The sequence below is a fragment of the Diplotaxodon limnothrissa genome, linkage group LG3 (genome assembly GCF_057381915.1).
Source record: "Diplotaxodon limnothrissa isolate DT_005_m linkage group LG3, D_limnothrissa_male_GT1.1, whole genome shotgun sequence".
In the NCBI taxonomy this organism is placed as follows: Eukaryota; Metazoa; Chordata; class Actinopteri; order Cichliformes; family Cichlidae; genus Diplotaxodon; species Diplotaxodon limnothrissa.
The window spans coordinates 715313-738005 of record NC_140598.1 but is presented as its reverse complement, the minus strand read 5'-3'; the positions used below and the strand labels follow the sequence as shown (position 1 = coordinate 738005).

General features: G+C 43.4%; 1 protein-coding gene across 1 annotated transcript; it reads left to right on the top strand.

Moving 5' to 3' along the window:
* The first annotated feature begins 531 nt into the window (after nucleotides 1-531).
* Nucleotides 532-20922, top strand: LOC146634217 (uncharacterized). Its single transcript, XM_085349877.1, has 14 exons — nucleotides 532-669; nucleotides 1345-1720; nucleotides 2181-2504; nucleotides 2591-2692; nucleotides 3489-3793; nucleotides 3879-3955; nucleotides 4108-4115; nucleotides 14944-15291; nucleotides 15702-16034; nucleotides 16543-16866; nucleotides 17264-17587; nucleotides 19455-19781; nucleotides 20419-20742; nucleotides 20816-20922. The coding sequence occupies exons 1-14, from the start codon at nucleotides 532-534 to the stop codon at nucleotides 20920-20922; spliced, it is 3417 nt and encodes a 1138-aa protein (XP_085206003.1).
* The last annotated feature ends 1771 nt before the right edge of the window (nucleotides 20923-22693 follow it).

Sequence of the window (22693 nt, the reverse complement as noted above, 5' to 3'; positions counted from 1 at the left end):
CAATCTTTGAATGCTGAAAAAGCACAGTGTATCCAGAAAAACACATTATATTATATAAATTATTATAAAATGTGTGTGCGCCTAACTTGAAGACATACACGCTCTCGCTCGCTCTCTCTCACACACACACACACACCATGATAAGATTTAAGTGGATTTATGTAGCTGTGAATTTTTAGATGTTTATTTTCCAGATGTTGTACATTTGTTGTTCTTTCTCTTACCAATAGAGCAGTTGGCGATATGCTGTTCATTTCTATTTGTGCTCTAGTCATTTATTACATCTTCCTAAAGTCTCCTCCACCCATGTTTTCCTCCTGCCTGTCCTGCCTTAGACATCATCATACTGTACACCAGATACATTTTTAATAACTGAAACAACACAAATAGAAATTAAGAAACAAAAAGATAAAAGAAACACATGAACCAGAGGAGACGGAGCTGATCTTGGCAACAGAGCATTCGCATCATAATTCTGATGCTGCCTCAGAGGGCAGGATTTAAGAAGGAGAGAAGAAAATTCACGAGTCGATGAGTTTACTGATGCACTGTAAGAACGTCCTGAGTTCACTGCAGCATCTGGCCTTTCTGTGTGGAGTTTGCATGTTCTCCTCGTGTATGAGTGGGTTCTCTCAGGATTTCCTCCCACAGTCCAAAGACATGCAGTCAGTGGGGTTGAGGTTAATCTGTGATTCTAATTTGCCCGTAGGTGTGAATAGTTGTCTGTCTCTGTGTCAGACTAATGGGTCTAATTGCATAATTAGATATCCACTATCTGTGGCTATCCATTAGATAGCTTGAATTCATCTCGTGCAGTCTTTCAACAGTTCATGGGAAACCCAGACAGCAATTTTCTGTTATCTGAAACGTAGCTCCTGCAGTGCAGCTACACTTTCTACATACACCTGTGTATGTAGGTCAGGGGTCACTGAGCTTACCGAGCCAATAATTAGTTCTAAAGGTTTTAGAATCAATAAAATGACAACAGTGCCCAAATTTATGCACCCGCCTGATTTTGTTTAAACAATTATTGCACACTTTCTGTAAATCCAATAAACTTCATTTCACTTCTCAAATATCACTGTGTGTCTCCTATATGATATATTTAACTGACATTTTTTTATTGTAACAACCAACGATTTATACAGGAAAATAATGACTATTAACAAGGTTGCCCAAACTTTTGCATCCCACTGTATGGAAAAGCTCTTTTTTAGAGCTTTATCATTTCACACATAAATGATATTAAACCTTTCCACACTTGCTCAGATGTAGGGAGAGAAAAGTCAGGGGGATTTCAGTCTCTTTCTATCCTCATTATATGGGCTAATTATAGTTAATTAGTGTTTCTGTTTTTTGTGTCTCCTTCCAGTTTCGCATCATGTCCTGGCTGTGATGGTGGAGGTGTATGAGGGGGCAAAGTCTGTCCTGCTGCCCTGTCAGTACACAGGTTTTGTAGTTGAGGACCCCACAATGATATGGACTCGCACTGATCTCAACCCCAAATCTGTCCATCTGAGACAAGAAGAAACTGATGATCTGAGCGGACAAAACCAGCGTTACAGCGGGTGCACGTCAATGAGGCCTGATGCTCTGGACACTGGAGACTTCAGCCTCACTCTGAGAAACCCCCGACTGACTGATAGTGGCGACTACACCTGCTCCATCCGCACTGAAAGGGAGGAACTGAAACTGACAGACGTACAGCTGCATGTCAAAGGTCAAAAACCCCAATAACCTTTGTAATTACAAGTCAAACATGAGTACAGTGCTGACACAGGTCAGAGGTCACAGTAGAAGGTAGTAGAAAGGGTCTTTCTAGTAATCTAAACCTAAAAAATGGCAGAAACATTTTATAAACACAACCAGTCTGGAAACATCAAAACAAAACTGGGGAGACAAAGAGACCATGACTGAGGAAATCTGAGGTAAACTAGCATGAGCACACTGAGGACAGGACACAGAGACAAACTGTTCTGACTAAAAAAAGTCAGATGCACTAAAAGAATACAAAAGCCATATAAAATAGAATGTAAATATAATAGAAAACTCAAATATGAACATTTTATAATTTCAGCTCAAAGACTGGGTCAAAGACACAGGACCATCACAAACACAGATGCTTTGATTATCATCAGTGTGACTGCTGCTGCTGATACTGTGGTTTCTTGTTCTCTCAGACCAGCAGGTGGAGGTGAAGGTGGAGGAAGGCTCAGACTCCGTCATCCTGCCCTGCAACACAACACCTGACCTGCCTGAGGACACCACAGTGAAGTGGACTCACTCTGACCGAGAACTCATGATGGTCCATGGGTGTTCAAATGGAAGCGACCACCAGGACGACCTTTACTGTGGTCGCACAAAGATGAACGAAGACCTGCTGAGAACTGGAGACCTCAGTCTGACCCTGAAATACCCCACAGAGAGAGACAGTGGAGGATACATCTGCACCATCTACAGGGACAGAGACATCCTGAGACAGAAAGTAGTGCTGCAGGTCAAAGGTCAGAGATGTAGCTACAGGTCAGAGGTCAGTGCAGATTGAGTACAGCGTTCAGCAGTCATGTGATATTGTTTTGTTTGTCCACAGAACCGTTTCCATCCTGGGCCACAGTTCTCCTGGTTTTCCTGCTTCTTCTTGTAGTTGTTGCTGCGAGTCTTTTGTTTCATTTCCGTCATGCCTTGGTGTCAGGTGAGTCTCTCATACTACACTACCCATAATGCATATAGTTAGCAGGTGTCCTCTGGGGTTTCTTGACTTGTTCCGCTAATTTATTCATTAATATGTAAATATTTAATTTGGATATTAATGATCAAAGAACTGCCGTCACAGCCCATTGTTCATCTTACTGCTATCTTACTCCGTACAGTTTTCTATTAATATTTCTGTACATTGTTACCTGCATATACAAACTTCAGTTGCTTATGTAGATAGGACCACTTTGTGTCTTCCTTTTATATTTTATATCCCCTTGCTATAAGAGTTGTGTAACACCCACATTTCTCATTCGTGGGATCATAGTTTTTTGTATTCTTTTCAAATTCCACCAGTAAGATTGGGGAGACCTTTTTCCATTACATTAGCCTGTCCCCGCTGGTGGTGTCATTCAAACAGAAAACAAGTCTTTGTTAGTCTGTAGATGTCGGAGGAGCTCCTCAGTGGGCAGTTCCTCTCAGAGAGTCTGCACGACAGTTTGGTCTGAAAGCTCCTCCTGTGTCCTCGAGGATCAGAGTGTAAAAGGAGAAGTGAACAAACACCTGCTGAACTTTGACCTCCAGGAGAAAACCTGATAACGTTCCCCCTGTGAGAACAGCAAGATCTGCTCTGAGCTGCTCCGTAAACACAAATCAGACTTTGTGCTTTAGACTCTTCGAACCTCCAGCATTCAGTGAAGCTACAGATGGATGATTCAAACAGGACATGGTATTTCTCTACACCTCTGAAAACCTGCTGCTGTCTGTGTTTGCTGTTCTTTCAGTGATTCCAGTGAAGGTGGAGGTGGAGGAGGGGGTGGAGTCTGTCCAGCTGCCCTTTAAAACAACAAAACACCTGTCGGGGGAAATTCAAGTGATATGGGAACGCTACGAGCCGTTCCAGAAGGCTCACGTGTTTACAAACGGCCCAAACCAATTTGAAGAACAGCACGAGGTTTACAAAGACCGAACTGTGATGAACAAAGACCTGCTGGAAACTGGAGACCTCAGTCTGACCCTGAAACAGCCCACAGAGAGAGACAGTGGAGAGTACAAGTGTTTGGTGTGGAGGAAGGGAACCTTCATCAGAAAGAAAACTGTGCTGCTCAAAGTCAAAGGTTGGTTTGTCTGTTTGTTTGCTGGCTTGTGTGATTGTGTCTGACTGTCTTGTGTCTCCTCTGCAGGTCCAGGATCAAACAGGGGACATCAGGACCAGAAGCAGCTCCATTGATCCGACTCCTCTGACGGCTGATCAATCAGTGTTATGACTGCTGTCGTAATGTTGTCTCTCATATGCACCCAGAGACGGTGCCTGCAGATTGGCTAACTACATGGAGACAACATATTTACACAGCAGCATGTAGGGGTGGACTGCCTTTGTATTTGATCACTGTTTTCTCCTGTTTTTGTTAGTTTTGGAGGTACGCTGCTGTCATTTGGTTTAATTTCTTTGAGTATGTTGTTTGTATCATTGTCTCAGGGACCAAGCAGTAAAGCATAAAGGACACAGATGTTTAATTTAAAAAATTGGATTTTATTGACCCAAAAGTATAAAAAGATATTTAACAAAGCCAAAACTTAAACAGGCAGACCAGCAAAACAGGTCAACTCAATAGACTAAGCTCAAGGTAACAATTAACGAAACCTCAAGCAAACATAAGACAAACTGACCTCCTGAAATGACACACGGGGGAACGTTAATACTGGTTTAGCTAAAACACATGACACACACAGAGGAAAACAAAATGGCTGCCATATAACCAACTAATACAAAACAATTAAACAAACTTGAAACACCCTCCAGGCAATGAGGCATGACGGTTGACAGTGGTACTTCAGCTCTCCCAGCCCTTTGCCAGACCGGAGAGGAACCAAACCCCAGGTGACTCACACACAGGAAGATGTATTAATATAAAACAGAACTTTGACCTTGCAGTGTTCACATGTTGTGTGGAGGCGAGGAAGAAGGAACCCAAACGCAGGACTGGCAGGTAGGTGAGGTTTATTATAAGGAGTGGGTGAATGGACACTGACTGGCTGGACAACTGAATGGCGGACTGAACTGAGGGAACACACGGGAAGGACAACATCAATGACACGACAGTGAACGAGTAGAAACAGAGGGCTTAAATACACAGACTGATGAGGATGATAATGAGTACACCGGTCTCTCACAGACCGGTACCGGTCCGTGAGTCGTTTGGTACCGGGCTGCGAGAGTGAGACTCGGGTGTGAAATGTATGGTTTTCAGGGTTTTTATCGGTTTTCAGCGTTATTTTGTTTTCGTTTTTTCGTTAACTCTGTTTTCCTGGGTCTTTTCACGTGTATTATGAATAAATCTTATTTTTTTCGGTACCGGTACTGGTTTTATTTTGTTGTATTTATCCGCGACACCTTAAAGGCCGGTCTGTGAAAATATTGTCGGGCACAAACTGGTCCGTGGCGCAAAAACGGTTGGGGACCGCTGGTCTAGACGGGCCGTAACAATCAGTTTGATCTGTGTGATTGATCAGTGATGTCAAACAGCATGATCACAGGTCGCCTTTTTTAACTTGTCAATTTGGTTTTGATCTAACATATTATAATAATTATTGTTCTATGAATTTAACCTCGGTCATAACAATTTAATCTGATCCAGTGTTGTTGTTCTGCTGTGGTGCTTGTAATGGAGCGGCTGCTCCTGACTACAGATGGATGATTCAAACAGGACATGGCACACAGAGAAGGAGTAGAAGAAGAAAGCTGAATGCCTGTAATGATGATCTGCATGGATCAGAGGAACAGTGAGAAAACTTGGAGGAACCTTTAAGGAACAATGTAAAGACATTAAAAACAGGAAACACACTGCTGAGCTTCAGATTCAGAGTCTGAAACAGCAACAACTATTTAGTGTGTAGTGTATATGTTGAGCTCTGAATGTGTGGAAGAGTCCAGCAGACAGTCTGAGTCTGTTTGGCTCTACTGAAGTCTGGATGTAGATCATGGAGGAATTTCTCACTTCAGGCTCTGATCCTGTTCTTACACACTGAGGTTTTGTCTCGTTTTCTTCATCCTGCTAAGCTGTTCATGTTCAACACTACAGAGGGAACAAATCCACTCAGTGATTCAGTTTGGTTGGAGGAAGCAGCTCATCTGAGGTCATTTGATCATCAGGTTGATTTGGATTCATTGAACATGATGGTATTGCTATTTGAAGTATGATCGTATTGATGGTCATAACACAGACAGCTGCTCTGACTTTCTAGATTTCTTTCTTTCTCTTTATGTACCCCCAAATTACAACAACAGTCGTCTCAAGATGCTTTAAACTCCAAGTCTGTGTAGTGTCTCAGTCATCCAGGTCATGGTCGTCTAAGCAGTTTGGAAAAAAAGTGAACAAACATAGAGTATGCTGTGCAGAGCAGCGAGCAGTTCTCAGACCTACACTGGAGACACCAAGCAGCCACTTCATGCTCTCTCTCTCTAGTCCCTGTCAGGACTCTTGCTGCAGCATTTTGGATTAGCTGAAGGCTTTTCAGGGAGTTTTTAGGACATCCTGATAATAATGAATTACAGTCGTCCAACCTGGAAGTAATAAACGCATGAACTAGTTTTTCAGCGTCACTCTGAGACAGGATATTTCTAACTTTAGAGATGTTGCACAAATGGAAGAAAGCAGTCTTATATATTTGCAAGTGTTATCTGGCTTCATGGTTAAAGCTGGGTGTCATCTGCATAGCAGTGAACACCTGTTCAACCACTCACACTGTGATGTGCCTGAAAATGAAGCTCCACAGGCTGTTGGACAATAAGCGTTATAGTTTCAGTTGGTCCAGTTTAATGTGCAGCCATCACCTGAGAAATAATCAGCAGCACTGAGAGCGCGCTCAGCAGCAAAACCATCGACTGGAAGCAAAACCTTTATTTCACTGCTCTGTGCTTTAAATCAGCAGGTTAATGATTTGCTGCAGCATTCGTTTTCACAATAGTGTTCTTTTATAGATTTTTCATCCCTATCTGATAATAAGTCTCTCGTAGGTGGAGCTCGTAGGGATCATTTTTTGTGGAGTCATGTGATCCATCTAACACCCCCTTTGATTGGTTACATGCTGCCAGCCCCGCCTCTTTCATGTGAACGTATGAGCAAACTCTGGGTTAACTTCCCTTTTGTCCAGTTTGGGTTTTGAGTCCATTTTGTTATTGTGTGACATTTAGAAGAGGACGGTAAACCTGTCCTGGTCGAGGAGGAGAGATTGCTGTTGTTCTCTGCAGTGGTCGCAGTGGTTTAAGCATTCAAACGACAAACTCTGTAACATGAGTTTACTAAATGAAGCCCCTCACTGTAGTTTACTTTATTTCTGTAAAGTCGTACTATGATCGTCCTAAAAACTTGATTCTGTTCATCCGGATGTAGATCCAAGTGACAGACTCACCTCCGTCCCCTCAAACAGATCACTCAGTGATGGACGTGTTCGTACAGCAGCTACTTTCAGCTGCTCCCTCATCACAAGACACAGCACACAGCTCTGCATGTTTTACACCAAATGCAACACAAAGGCGAGTATTGTCACCACTGAACATGTTAACCTCTACACTATGGAGCCATAAACCTCTGTTCTTACAGTACAGTATGCTTTCATTAGATGAAAGCACAAACTACCAATATGCTCATATCTGGTTTCTTCACTTGGTCCCGATGCTAATAAACATTATACAAGTCCTGAGGGGAGCATGAATATCTGACCCACAATCATCATAATCCATCCTGTAACAAACATGTCTGTGTCGGCTCACAGAACAGAAAACACAAAGCATCTTTGCTGTGTCGGCTTCTATTTAAAGAAACAGAAACAACAAAAACCTAAAACCAGCAGCAGCAGGGGAATTACACGTCTCCTGTATCATGAGCTGCACAGCCTTCGGATAAAAAATGTCTTGGAGAGCGGCCATGGTAGGAGAGGGCTGGGACAGGACAACACATTCATTTTACCAAGTTTCCCGCAGCCACAGGAACACCCCGCTTATAAAGAATAAATGTCAGATTTGTTAAAGCCTCTTAAAAATGTTGTTTAATGGTCTGAGAGCAAGAATAAACACAAACACAGGATTCAAGTGTAGGCTTGACATACTACTTGGAATGGACGGTCTGAATATATATGAAAGCCTATATAGGAACAGATTTGTTGTGACACTGTTAAAGTCTAAAAATCTTTATTACTGAAGCTCATCAGGGAAACACAAAGACTTCAGACCCTCCCACTGTCTGCACAGAGATCTGCCAGAGACAGTGGTGCTATTCCACAGAACTGAGTGGTCAGTAGGTGGTGAGTTCATACCTGCTGATCTCTAATCAGTCATATCCAGAACACAAAGAGTGCTGAGGTCTGACCCAGTGAACTCTGGGTCACATTTGACTTAATGTTTAGAGATTTTCATTGTTTTTCAAAGGTCTCACAGAGGACACAGACTGGGCTGCTGTTTAATTTTCCTCAAAGCTGTTTTATTCATTTCTTTTCTTCCCTTGTGTTTCCTTACTTTGATTTACCAGAGAGGAGGATAAAGTTTGTAAGGGGGTAGAAGCTCGAGCAGCATTTATAATACAAAGACTGAAACATTTCACAAAGAGGTCAGAGTGACTTCAGAGTTATTTCTAAAGACGTCAGCAGATGCAGAGCTGTGTGTAGCTGGTCTGTGTCCAGAGGAATGTGTTTGTAATAACGAACAAACACGACTGCAAGTACTCAGCTTCATACTTTAGAAGGCCACAGTGATGTGGACTCTTCAGCTGATGCCAAATCTGTGCACGAGGAGGAGGAGATGATCTTAGAGGAGAAACACAGCGCTACGATGGTCACACATCACACAGATTCAGTCTCACTCTGAGAAAACCAACAGACTGACAGCAGCAACTACACCTGCTCCATCAGTGATGGGAGAGCAAAGACTGACAAGCGTTCATTTAGAGGTCAAAGGTCAGCAACAAACCCCAGCACCTGCTGTAGATACTGATGTCAGTACTGTAGGCAAAGGTCAGAGGTCAAACTGAAGGGCAGATTTCCTAAATAGACTCACCAGTAACATGTAGCTGAGAGCTAAACTCAGTGGAAACAGGATGTCTCTGCTTCAACAGCTGCAGTCTTTACTGCAGGTGGAGGGTTACACTCACATCATTTACACACTGTGCACAGTGGAGAACAGGTGGACGCACACAGATGTGCAGCAGAAAGAGTTTCATAGTGTTGTCACAGTGTGTGTTCCTGCTGGCAGACAGCTGTAAACAACAACATGAATTTGTCTGTGAGAGTCCAGTCTGATCACAGGCTCAGCTTCAGTGTGAGATTCTCTCCTTCCTCCTGCGTGATAACTGTTTCATCTGGGAACGACCTCGGGCAGCACTGCTGCATTATCTTGTTTAGATGTTGGGAAGGCCTCCAAACATGATCCACCCACGAGGCCAAAGAGCACGAAGGGAAAGGAAATGTTTATCAAAGCAGAAAAACACAACACCATCCTGAGAGTGCAGCCATACTTCTCTCTGTGTGAGACACCTCCCGCTCAGCTGTTGCTTAGCAGCCGTGTTTACTCTGGCATGGAAACCAGAAACTGGGTTGTGAGCTGGACTCTGACAAACAGCAGCAGCATCGAGCAGCGTCACCATCAGGTTTCCATAATGCAGCAGAACCACAACACCTAAAGTCTACCTGCAGGTGGTGCAGATTGTTTCTGTTGAGAGCATCCAGCTCAGCAGCAGCAGTGTTGAATAATGAGAAGGCAGCGTCGCAGCAGCAGTGGTGTCTCCAGCAGGCAGCAGTGTGGCAAGATTTCAAACATGGTAACCTAATCAGGTTTGGGGCTCTGCACCTTTAATCAGGCCTACATCGTGTTTACTCTGAGCCCACAGAGTCTCAGGGACTTCCTGTTGTAGCTGCAGCGTCTTCCTCTGATGTTGTGTAAAGTGCTGTTTGTGTGTGTGCACAGCAACAGAGAAGCTTTTGTAAAAAGTCATCTGTGAGCACCTGAGTGTGGTTTCATCTGTAGTTTGTCAGGCAGTGATAAGGCCTTCTTTCCCACTGTGACAGTTACACACGAGGAGCTGAGTTTGACACATCAAACATGTCACAGTGTGCAGATGTTGTTGTGTTTAGAACAAACATTCATGCCTGTGCCGCTGTGTCAAAGGCATCATCTCCTTCTGTAGATATGTGAGGTAGAGTGTGTGTGTGTGTGTGTGTGTGTGTGTGTGTGTGTGTGTGTGTGTGTGTGTGTTTCCAGCTGGAAACATACGTGTGTGGCTGATTATGATCCAATCAGCTTCAGTTTCTTCTGTGTCGTGTGACATCATCGAACCTGATAAATCTCAAAAGCTGATGACAATAAATATGCATGAAACTGAATAAGAATTAGTGCGAAATATTTAGAAACTTTGTGACAGGACATGACAGGGAAACTATTTTACGCTGATTATTCTTGCAGAAGTGTCCTTCACTGAGTATCCAGGCAGTCACAATAAGGTAGATATGTGTTCATGTTCATGACCTCGCTTTGCGCCTCCGCACAGATAAAGACCTGATTCTAGTTTCCAGTCTGCTGGGCTCCAGGTGACATAGGCTTCATTAACAGAGTGAGAGAGAGGGTCTCTGCAGACACCCACAGGCTCAGCGTCACGACCACACTCGCCCATAATGCTGCTCACATGTGCAGAAGCTGTTTCTTTATCCTCCAGCTCCAAAGAGCTTTGCACAGAGCACCCGAAACCAGCAGCAGGAAGTTATTCAGTCTTATATTGAAATCATCACCTGGTGTTTCATTTTTCTCTGATTTCTTTTTTATTATTATGGTTAAATAATAAAATTCTTCTTTGATTATTACATTTGTACACATCTGTGGAAATGTCTCTGGACTCTCCTCAGCAGCAGATTTACAGCTTTAAACAGAGAAACATTTATTTCCCCAGAGATTGTTAAAATAAAAATCCTTATTCTAAACATTAAGATTTAAGATCTATGGTTCCCATGGTAACAACCTTCACCTCTAAGGGTTGAATAAATGTCTTGGATTGCTCTCAGGATCTGATGAGCTTCAGTCTCCACCAAAAACCTACGGAGCAGAAACTACAAATAGAATTTATCTGATGTCAGTATCAGGATGAAACTGAGGCCAACCTGGAAATTCTTATTTTCATGTCTTTTCATTTAGTTGAACAATATACAGAATCATTTCTAATGATTTAAATGTTGAAATGAATGTAACAGAGAAATAAAGGGATGACTAATGAAAGTGTCCTGTGAACTGAAGCTGTGCTGACACACTGAGGACAGACAGGACTCTGCATGCTGCGTTTACTGTCTGCTCAGGAAAGCAGAGCACCGCTGCACACAGAAGGGTTACTGTCTGCTGTATTCATCACAAAACACTTATATCAAAATAATTTATTTCATTGAAATAAATTTGAGTTTATTTCAAATTTTTGTATATTATCATTTCACAATAACCATTTACTGGCTCTTAAAAATTAAGAAATATAGCTGCAGTTTGAAATGAGGTCATACTTATTTCATCAGACATTTGAATATATTTCTCATGTTTTAAATTAGAAATAACACTTCTTTAAAAAGGTCCCAGTCAGCTTTCAGAGAGCTCACGCTGGGTCTGTGCAGCTGCACATGGCAGACTGCCACAGATCACCTCTGAGGAAAGAGGAGGTCGTTGAGCTTCCTCATAGGTTCACATCTGTTGATGAACTTTGTGTCGGCCAAAGTTCATCAACAGGTGTGAAACTATTAATTTCTGCTCTTCAATAGAGAAGAGATTTAAACTGTCACAAATTATGCCAGTTGCAAAGCACTGAGTAAAATGTTGGGACACACCTTCTCATTTAATGTTTTTCTAGGCTTTTTACCTCCTCTATGCTTCGTGGTGGGAACCATGCATGTAGAAACCATCTGTTCATATTCTCTGTGTCGCACAAAAACACCTGAGTTGATGTGAAGACTGAAGGTTTCTCCTGGTTGGGTTTGATTCTCATCCAGGTGTCTCTGGAACAGAAACCTGGGACCCTACAGAGTGCAATGATAGGTTACTACTACTTGGAGCATGCACACAAAATATAGTTAGGTACATACTGCATATGACTCCGTGGTTTCTTAAAGTTCCCGTAGCCATCAAGCTTTCAGTGTATTTCAGTCTCACATATTGAACAGGTTTGAAAGGTTTTGCTCTTCAGTTTTTTTAATCTCGGTTTTGTTTTTACATTTCAGATTTAGTGTGTGGAGCCAAACCTCATGGCAGACTGACAAAGATAACACCTAAGAAAGGGGAGACTGTTGAGTTTCCTCATAGTTTCACACCTGTTGATCAACTTTCTGTCAATCTTCAAATCCCTGCAGCTGTGTCAGCTGATCATATCCTGTCCTGTGATTGGCTGAGCTTCAGGCCTTCTCTCAGTCAAACTGGAAACAGGGATTGAGACAGTGTGAGGGTTTGTGGAGTGCCACAGTGCTGTAATGAATACTGTAGTGGAAGAAGTTCTTTCACACTCTTCATCCTGCTTTATGTCCATGATCTGCATGGAAACACGTCTATGGAGAGGAAATCCAGCTGCTGAGGGTCACATCTGCATCATTGTGTGTGAGATCTTTGATCTGTGATCAAACATGAAGATGTTTGTGGTGTTTGTGATGCTCCTGCACGGTAAGTACACCTTCCTCTCTCTGCTCTCATCATCAGCTTTTCTTTCATCTCTCTCTCTTTAATGTGTTGAAGTGCAGCAGGAGGAGATTTCCATCAAACACTGGATTCTGATTCAGATCAAACTAACAATCCAAAGCAGCAACTTTCAAATCTCTGGATTCTTCTTGGTGGCTTTCAGATGAGCTCATGTTACAATCAGCTGCTGTGTGTGTTGTGCAGATCTCTCACCCTGCAGGCAGTCTATCTCCTTTAAGCCTGGATCCTCTACCAGAGGCCTGGGAGCTTGAGGGTCCTGCGCAGTATCTTAGCTGTTCCTAGGACTGCGCTCTTCTGGACAGAGATCTCCGATGTTGTTCCTGGGATCTGCTTGGGGCCACACACCCAGCTTGGGAGTCACCAGATCTACTCCTTCTATTACCACTGGGACCACTGTTACCTTCACCCTCCACATCTTCTCGAGCTCTTCTCTGAGCCCTTGGTACTTCAGGCTTTTCGTGTTCCTTCTTCCTGATGTTGCTGTCATTTGCTATCACTACATCTATCACTATGGCTGTTTTCTTCTGTTTGTCTACCACTACTATGTCTGGTTGGTTAGCCACCGCGATTTTGTCCGTCTGTACCTGGAAGTCCCAGAGGATCTTAGCTTGGTCATTCGCCACCACCCTTGGGGTTGTCTCCCATTTTGACCTCGTGATTTCCAGGCTGTACTCATCACAGATATTTCATCAGCTTGATGTCATCCATGTAGAGGAGGTGGCTGATGATTGCTCCACTCTGTAGTTGGTATCCACAGCCCGTCTTGTGTCTTGTCACTGATCTCACTGAGGGAGTTTAGGCTTTTGCAGAACACCAGTGGACAGAGCGTCTCCTTGGTAGATCCCACACTTGATGGTAACTTGTATTATTTCCTTGAAGTTGGCCTCTCGTGTTGTTTGCCACATTGCCACTGAATTCCACATAGACTCTTAGGGTCCTGTTAATCTTGTGTAGTTGTAGGCATTCCTGGATCAAAGTGTGGGGCACTGAGTCATAGGCTTTCTTGTAGTCAATCCAGGTTTTGCACAGGTTTGTCATTCTGGTGTTACAGTCTCGAATGACTGCTCTATCTTCCAGCTGCTGGAGTTTCAGTCCTCTGGTATTCTTGCCAGTCCCTTTCTGTGGCCCGCTCATGTACTGAGCCATGTGCCTGTTCATCTTAGCCGCTATGATGCCTGACAGGAGCTTCCATGTAGTATGTAGTACTGAGGCAGGTTATTGGCTGGTAGTTGGATGGGACCAGTCCCTTCTGGTGCTCCTTGGGGACTGTCTGGCCTTCAGTTAGCCAGCCATTCAGGGAGTGCAGCTTCTTTAGCAAGTCTGCATGAATCATGACAAGGCTTGATGCTCTCTGATTCTTCATGTTGGATAGCCTTTCCTGGTTGCCTGCCACAGTGGTGGTTACTTGTCACAGGTATGGGCAGCTTGCTGTATTTCTAAGCCATCCCTTTTTTCATCATGCCCTTCTGCCGCTCAGATAGTTGGCTAACTTCCCTCCTTGCTGCCTGGACCTTGGACTCTACTCTCTTTCTACATGAAGGGTACTGCTACTTTTGGCTGTTCATCTTATAGCTAAAAATCTCATTGATCACTGCCACGTGACATCCAGGCTTCCCCTCTCCACAATCCTTTTGCTCTATCTTACCAGTAGCTGTGATAGCAGTTGCTTCTTCCAGATGTTGGAACGCAGAACTACTGGTAACTTCGTTGTTGGTCTAAATGTTGGCTGTTCCATATGTCCTATATCCTTTTCATATAACCCTTTCCACTGGTTTTACCCATACGGAAAAGAAATAGTAAAAACTTATATGTGATTACTCATGAAAGTGGCCACTTTCGTGAGTAAATCATATAAGGCTTACGTGATTTACTCATGAAAGTGGCCACTTTCGCATTACTTTCATACATTGTTTTAGTAAGTATCCAAAACATACAAGTTTCATTATATAATTTTTCAAGGGATCTTATATCTGTTTTCACAGTTATATGCTTTTCATACAAGTTTCACACAAGACAGATACAAACTTTAAAAGATTTATATATATCTTTTCCATATGGGTTACTTGCATAGTAGCATTCCCAAAACCTCCCTATTCTCATCTCTTGTTCAAAAAAAGTCTATTAGTGTCTGATTCAAAATCAGTAGTTTATATATCAGCCCTTCTTCACAATTGGCAATACCATACATAGTCAGAGAATAGCATTAGGTTGCAATTGTGCATTAACTGATGTTTGTATAATTAACTGCTTGCTCAGTAAAAAGTAAGTCGTTAATTTTAAGAAGAGATTAATGTTTAGCTTAAAGGCAATGAAGTGAAGATGCTGCTGAGTTTACAGAATAATGTAGGCAGACCAGGAACCGAGACCTCTGCCATTTTCTGCAGATAACCCGCAGAAAATGGTTGGATGGATACCTGGTCATTTCTTTATGTTTAGGTTGTATTTGAGTGCAACACTTGTCTCTCTGGTGTCTGCAGTTGTGTGTTGGAGACCAGCTTTTGCATGCTGGGGCAAACTTTCTTTTTCCTTGTGTGTCCTTCCAGCTTTCCAGCATGTTTTTGCTGTGGTCGTGGAGGTGAATGAAGGTGCACTTTCCGTCTTGCTGCCTTGCCAGTACACAGGTGTCATGCCTGAGGACCCTATGTTGATGTGGACTCGCAATGATATTGATCCAAAATTTGTCCATGTGCAAGAAGAAGAAGGTCCAAATCTTGAAGAGCGAAACCAGCGTTACAGTGGACGTACATCAGTGAGGCCTGATGGTCTGGAAATGAAAGACTTCAGCCTCACTTTGACAAAACCCAAACTGACTGATAGTGGCAACTACACCTGCTCCATCAGTAATGGAAGGAATGAACGAAAACTGACAGACATACAGCTGCATGTCAAAGGTCAGCAGTCCAGTCTAACATCTTAAATAATAAAGCTGAATTATTTCTTCAGAATCTGAGAAGTAGAAGCAGAAATATGCAAAAAACTAAGAAACCAGGAAGGGGGGGGGGGAGTGTTTGGAGATGCCTAACGGCTTTATACTTCATACTTTTTACACTTATGTTATTCTTTCCAGTTATTTTTTAAGCCTCTTAAATGTTTGAGTATGTATAAAAATGACTTATTTATAAACAGTTAATGAAAATGTTGTTAAATTCCTGTAAAGGTTGTACACTCCAATTACTCCATCATACTTATTACAAAGATTTAAAATATGATTTTTGTCCAACAGATGATGGAACTCACTCAATGCTAACAGTATCACTGCTGCTGCTTCTCTAGTTTATATTGTTATCTACTGTCCTTTCAGACCAGCAGGTGGAGGTGAAGGTGGAGGAAAGGTCAGAGTCTGTTCTCCTGCCCTGCAAAACAACACCTGACCTGCCTGAGAATGCAGCAGTGGAGTGGACTCGCTCTGACCGTGAACTCATGATGGTCCATGTGTATGTAAACAGAAGTGACCATCTTACAAAACAGGACGACCTTTACTGTGGTCGCACAAAGATGAACGAAGACCTGCTGAGAACTGGAGACCTCAGCCTGACCCTGGAATACCCCACAGAGAGAGACAGTGGAGGATACATCTGCACCATCTACAGGGACAAAGACATCCTGAGACAGAAAGTAGTGCTGCAGGTCAAAGGTCAGTGTTGTAGATAAACAACAGAGGTATGTGGTAAAAATTATAATTCAAAAATCATATCTTTCTTTTCTTTTTTTTCTTTACCTTTGTTTATTTCTCCACAGAACAATTTCCAGCTTGGGCAGCAGCTGTCGTGGTCCTCCTGGTTCTCCTTCTTCTCCTGATTCTTGTTGTTGTTTCTGGAGGTCTTTTATTTCATTTTCGGCACTATTTCATGCCAGGTGAGCTTCAGATGTTCAGACACATGAGATCTTCATGGTTTCTGTGCTGATGTGTGTGAGACATGGCCGACTGTGGAGGCTCAGTCTGTCTGTTCTTCTTCATCCAACATGTCTGCAGCGCTTTACAGGACACTGCAGACTAGTTACCAAAGAACGAGTCAGGAACACATCAGGAACAAACTGAGACACAATCTGACTGAGACTAGAAGAGAAGGAGGGACAGGGAGGTCATGTGACCATCACAGCTGCTGCTGATGTCATCATGTTGTGCTTTGTTGTCCTCTAAGGTTACAAGGTGGAGGTGGATTCAGGGGTGGAGTCTGTCCAGCTGCCCTGCAAAACCACAGTTCGCCTGACTGAAGATACCAAAGTTGAGTGGACAAATATTAGTGGGAAGGTCCACGTGTATGAGAACGGCTCTGACCGGCCTGAAGAACAGAACAGTTGTTATCGAGACCGCACGAAAATGAAGAAAAATCTGCTGAAACCTGGAGACCTCACTCTGACCCTGAAACACCCCACAGACAAAGACTCAAACACCTACACCTGCACCATCTACAGCAGGGAGGGAAGCATCCTGATGAGGAAACAAGTGGAGCTCCATGTCAGAGGTCAGCCTCATCACGATGATGGGTTCATTAGCAGTGAGGCAGCTATGTCAGTCCCCATAGATGGAGAGTAGTAGTACTACTACTACTACTACTACTACTACTACTAGTAGTAGTAGTATTTAAAAGTAAAATAGGAAACAACCAGCCTCTACTTTCAAGATTAGGCTTAAACCTTTCCTTTCTGATAACGCTGGATCAGGTGACCCTGAATCCCTCCTTCGTCCTGGTTTGTGGGGGATTTCATCTGATGTGCTTAGAACTTTTCCACTTGTTTCACTCCCACTGGAATCAGTCAAATATGTTTTCACCATAAGTATTTCACTTCATCTGATTAAAGACGATGTGCTCAGTGCTGCTGCCATCTGTTCGGCTCATGCTGTGTTTGTTGTTCTCTCAGTCCTGCAGGTGGAGGTTGAATCAGGGGTGGAGTCTGTCCAGCTGCCCTGCAAATCTACAGCTCATCTGCCTGAAAATTGTAAAGTGGAGTGGATGGATGGTGATGAAGATGAGGTCCACGTGTATCAGAACGGCTCTGACCAGCCTGAAGAACAGGACCAGGTTTACAGAGACCGAACGAAGATGAATGAAGACCTGCTGAAAACTGGAGACCTCAGTCTGACCCTGAGACACCCCACAGATGATGACAGAGGCATCTACACCTGCACCGTCTACAGGGAGGGAAACATCCTGCTGAAGAAACAAGTGGAGCTGAAAGTCAGAGGTCAGTGCTGTAGATACAGTTAGCAAACTAGCTAACCCTCTGATGACAGGGAAGGAGGGTGGGTGACCTTTCTCTCCTGCCACTCATCCAGGGGTACACTGAAGTACTCCCAAGCAAGCTCTTCCCAATAGGACTCATGCACAATTCCTGACTTTGGAGCTACCATCACAGCCAAATCAACAGCTTTGCTTTCACACTCAGCTCTCTCTTTGTCACAACTGCCTGATACAGTGTCCACATCACTCCAGATGTGGCACCAGTCAGTCTTTTCCTATTTCTCTCATGAACAGAACCCACAAATACAATTCATCCCTGACCCACAGTGGGTACTCCACCATTATCCAGGTGCGAATCGTCTCAGCTTGTACACAGTGTTAACAGAGCACCACTGTGCCCTCTGGGGTCACCTAATGATTTGCATAATGAGTCCCACTGTGGTAAGGACCCGTCACTGGATTTCATGAACTATAGGTTATTTTTATTTTTCGTTTTCGCAACTGTGGTTTAAAGTTCCAACACCAGTCACGTAGGAACAGCTGCTTGGAATGAGTTTCTGTATTTACCCGAGAAATCTGCCAACTTATCTAACTTTACCAAGCAGTAGTAGTGGAGAAGGGGGCATGCTGCAGCTCAGAATGATGCCCCCACACTGATGAGTCTATCCCAGTTACCATAGCCTGAAATGCAGGCTACACCCTCTAGATATCTTTAATAAATATATATTTTTTGTTTATGTAAACTTTTTGTGTGGACTCAGCACATTGTGCCAGTTCGTGACATGCCAGGGAACTGAAGGCTGTCAGCATCAGTCGAACAATGACAACTCGGTGAATGGCTGGACAAGCCCCGTGGGTCAAGGCCTGAGCAGGTTAAGTGTTCTCAGAGGAGCAGTGGTATGCCTCATTCAGTCCAGGTTTCTGGACTTCTGCTATCATCAATATGCATATTGTAGAGATCACGGAAATATTTTACTGCTACTATTCATAACCATCATCATTACCATTACATTAATTATCATTTCATCAAAGCATTTATTCAATAGATTACACATGTTCTTAGTTAAGATTATTACACTTATCACAGAGAGCTTCTGTCTGGTAAAAGGCCAGAAGCGTCAACGGGCGGGTTGAGGCCGAGTGCATTTTGAGGTCGAGACACACACACAAACAGTAGTTAGACTCATGATTAGGTAAGACTTCAAATAATAGTTGCAAAAGCTGGTGATTGCGAAATTGTGTCTGCCTAAGGGACAGTTTGTTCCAGGAGATAAACAGAGTTAGAAGATTACCGGGAAGCGCCTGGCCTGCAGACGGAGAAGATGTCCTTTTAAATGTGTCAAAAGTTGTCAACAGAATGTGTGTGTTTTTCAAACTCGTGTATGTATTGTATCTTCTTGACGCATGACGGGGCGTCATTAAAATGCCCTGATGTTATAAAACAGTTTATTGTGCAGTTTTGAGGTGAGATTGATGCTGATGGTGCAGTGTTCATCTCCCCACGTGTGTGTTCATTAAAATCATTGTTTGACTGAAGCTCTTCTGGACCATTATTGTTTTTGTGCTCACCCTCAATATTTGAACCCGTTTTTAACAATAACTTATAAACTGCTCTTAGTCTGGCCCCTCACCCAGGACCAGTCTCTCTTAGTTTCCCTGAACCACCATCCTTGGTTCAAGAAAACATTACATTTAACATTTCCTGCAATGGACACCTTGACTCACCTTCAAAGAAAGCTTTGACTCTGACCAGTTGACTTTAAGAAGCAGCCAGATCTGCTCAGGATTAAACAAACAGAAAATGACAATTCTGTCTCCATCATCATCTGTTACTGTCTGTGCAGCTCATGTTGTGTTTATTGTCCTCTTAGTCTGTCAGGTGGAGGTGGAATCAGGGGTGGAGTCTGTCCAGTTACTTTGCAAAACCACAGGAAACCTCCCTGAAGATGCTAAGGCGGAGTGGATGGACAGTGATACCGATAAGGTCCACGTGTATGAGAACGGCTCTGACCAGCCTGAAGAACAGCACCAGGTTTACAGAGGCCGAACGAAGATGAATGAAGACCTGCTGAAAACTGGAGACCTCAGTCTGACCCTGAAACAGCCCACAGGCTGTGACACAAACACCTACACCTGCACCGTCTACAGCAGGGAGGGAAACATCCTGCTGAAGAAACAAGTGGAGCTGAAATTTAGAGGTCAGTGCTGTAGATACAGGTCAAAGGTCAGATGTTGTAATCTTCTTATCTGTTTCCTGTCAGTTAAATAGTTGTGATCAGTACTGATGAGAAGTTAAAGGTCACATGGTAAAAGGAAGTCCATCACAGTGGGTAACATCTCTGTTATAGACAAAGAGTCATCAGTCATCATCCTGTCCGTACAGCTGACAACATGAAGCTGTTTGTAGAGCTCTCACACCAGTTAAAGAGCCAGTCCAGCTGTGACAGCCAGATGTTACTGCAGCAAAATACACATACATGAAAGGATCAGGTGCAAATATGTGGAGGGAAATTCACACTTTATCTCCACATGTTATCACAAGATTAGTTTAAAAAACATTTTTATAAAGAAGTGACCAAATTGAAAATGCAACAGGAGAACTGAGACACGGTAACTGCTTCTCAAAACAAAGGACAAATAAATCTAATCAATGTTTCTTGATCTTAATGTGATGTTCTATGAAAAATGAAATAAGCAACAAGTCTTCTCAGTGATGACTCCTCAAAGATCTCCTGTTACCTTCTGATCAGATCTGCTTCTTTCCTTTAGCTTTCTCTACAACTGTGACACCTGCTGCTCTCTGTACAGCTCATGTTGTGTTTGTTGTCCTCTCAGTCTGTCAGATGGAGGTGGAGGAGGGGGCGGAGTCTGTCCAGCTGCCCTTCAAAACCACACAAAACCTGCCTGAAGATGCTGAGGTGGAGTGGAAGAACGGGTTTTACAGGAAGGTCCACATATATCGGAACGGCTCTGACCAGCCTGAAGAACAGAACCAGGTTTACAGAGACCGAACGAAGATGAATGAAGACCTGCTGAAAACTGGAGACCTCAGTCTGACCCTGAAACACCCCACAGAGAGAGACAGTGGGAGGTACAGCTGTGTGGTTAGAAGGAAGGGAAACATCCACAGAGGCAAAACTGTGCTGCTGAAAGTCAAAGGTTTGTTGGTTTGTTTGTTTTTTGTTTATTTATTTGTTTGTCCCTGTCTGACTGTCTTGTGTCTCCTCTGCAGGGAGAGTTCAGGTCCAGGATCAAACAGGGGACATCAGGAACAGAAGCAGCTCCATTGATCCGACTCCTCTGATGCTGATCAATCAGTTTGATCTGTGTGTTCTTTGATTATTGATCAGTGATGTCAGAGTGGAGTCAGTGTGATGTTGTTGTTGTGTGTTTGAGACTTTTAGTGTCCATGAAGGTCTCTGCTGCCGTAGATCCTCTGAACTGTGACAGAGGTCTCACTCTGGAGGAAACTCTCAGCACTTTCCAGCAGCTCCTCCATCATGGAGGACGTTCCCTCACTGTAACAGGTGGAGGAGAGAGGAGAGGAAGCACAGGTGGATCCTCTGAGGAAGAGGAGCGTTCCTACAAACCACATGATCACATGACCAGAGGACAAGCATGTGCAGAAACACATTAAAGTCAGCCTGTAAACACGTTTGTGAATGCCACTGTAGATACCGGCACGGACTCATCTGTGGTGCAGCTGAAGACATTTGAGTCATGTTGTGTTTGCAGAACATGAACATATCAGGAAAGACTTCTTTGTCTCTGCTGCCTTGAGAAAACCTGGAGGAAACAGTTGGTTATCAACCGTCTCTGTTAAACTTCTTGTCTTGTTACTTTTTTCAGCTCTAAATCTTTGTGAAATCCACATACTGCAGTCAGAGATGTTATCAGATGATAATGATGGTCACACTCAGAGTTCAGAGTTTAATTTTTGTAACCTGTCCCATTAAAAATTATGATGCTCGAACGTTCGTCTTCTCTGGCTTCTAACTGGATTTCTGGAAGTTATTTCAAACATCATCAGTGATAACTGTTTCCTCCTGAACAGAGTTCATCCTGAACATAATCTGATCACACAGGAAGCAGAACTGAGCTTCTGTGTGAGGGACGTTTGCTCGGAGTCATCGAGGTGATTCGAGCTGCCACAGGAAGTGCAGCTCTGCAGTTTCCTTTAATGACTGATTGTTGTGTCAGAGGTGAAACTGACACAGCTCAGCCTCACTGTGACTGTTTAACACTGTGTTTAGTATTTGTGGTGAACATGTTTGTCCTTTTAGCTTTGGACTACATGTTTTTATGTGATGTGTCACTTTTTCGTTTCTGTGTTTGGTTACTGAAGGACGAGCCAGCAGCGGTGTGGCCTCCCTGCTGGTGGTTTCCTCCCTCCATGTTTCCTTTACTCCACATCACTCTGAAAGGTTTCCTTTACTGTGCAGCTCCGAGTGTGAAGCTGAAGTGTTTTGTGTTCCTGCTGAGTTACTGCTCCATCCAGCCTCTTTACTTTCTCTGATTTAATGCTGATTTGTGGCCAACATGGTGCTGCAGTCTTTTTGTGTGTTGTGTTTGTTTTATTGCACTGCATATCTTTTAGATAAAGTATTTATATTATTGAAACCGTCTCTTTTGTCTGTGTGGATTTTGCAAACTTGTGTAATTTATATTATTGAAATATTAAATCTTTCCTTGGATGACATCTAAACACCCGTGACCCCTCTGACCACACCAGGGTCGCAGCTTTCACCTCATCCTGTCTCTCTGCAGCTCTGTGTTCATGTTCGTGTTCTAATCAGTGATTATACCCAAAGCACTTTAAACAACTTCACTCATTAATCCAAGCACTTTTTCCCCACCCTCTAACATCCACACTGTGATGCATCACGGAGCAACTTGGAGTTGCTGAAAGATATTTGGGATGCACACTGCAGGGGGTGAACCACCCCCTGCAGTGTGAACCACCAGCCTTCCGAATAGCAGAGGACCTGCTCCACCACCTGAGCTACACCCCAACAGTGAGTCACATTCAGTGTGAGCAGCCAAACATGATGGCAGACTGCCACAGATCACTGCTGAGGAAAGAGGAGGCGTTCAGCTTCCTCATAGTTTC

Coding starts and splice junctions, on each gene's coding strand:
- LOC146634217 (XM_085349877.1), top strand. CDS start 532: ATGAGTTTACTGATGCACTGTAAGAACGTCCTGAGTTCACTGCAGCAT. Junction 2,693..3,488: donor CCGTCATGCCTTGGTGTCAG/GTGAGTCTCTCA, acceptor CAGTGATTCCAG/TGAAGGTGGAGGTGGAGGAG. Junction 3,794..3,878: donor CCTTCATCAGAAAGAAAACT/GTGCTGCTCAAA, acceptor TCTCCTCTGCAG/GTCCAGGATCAAACAGGGGA.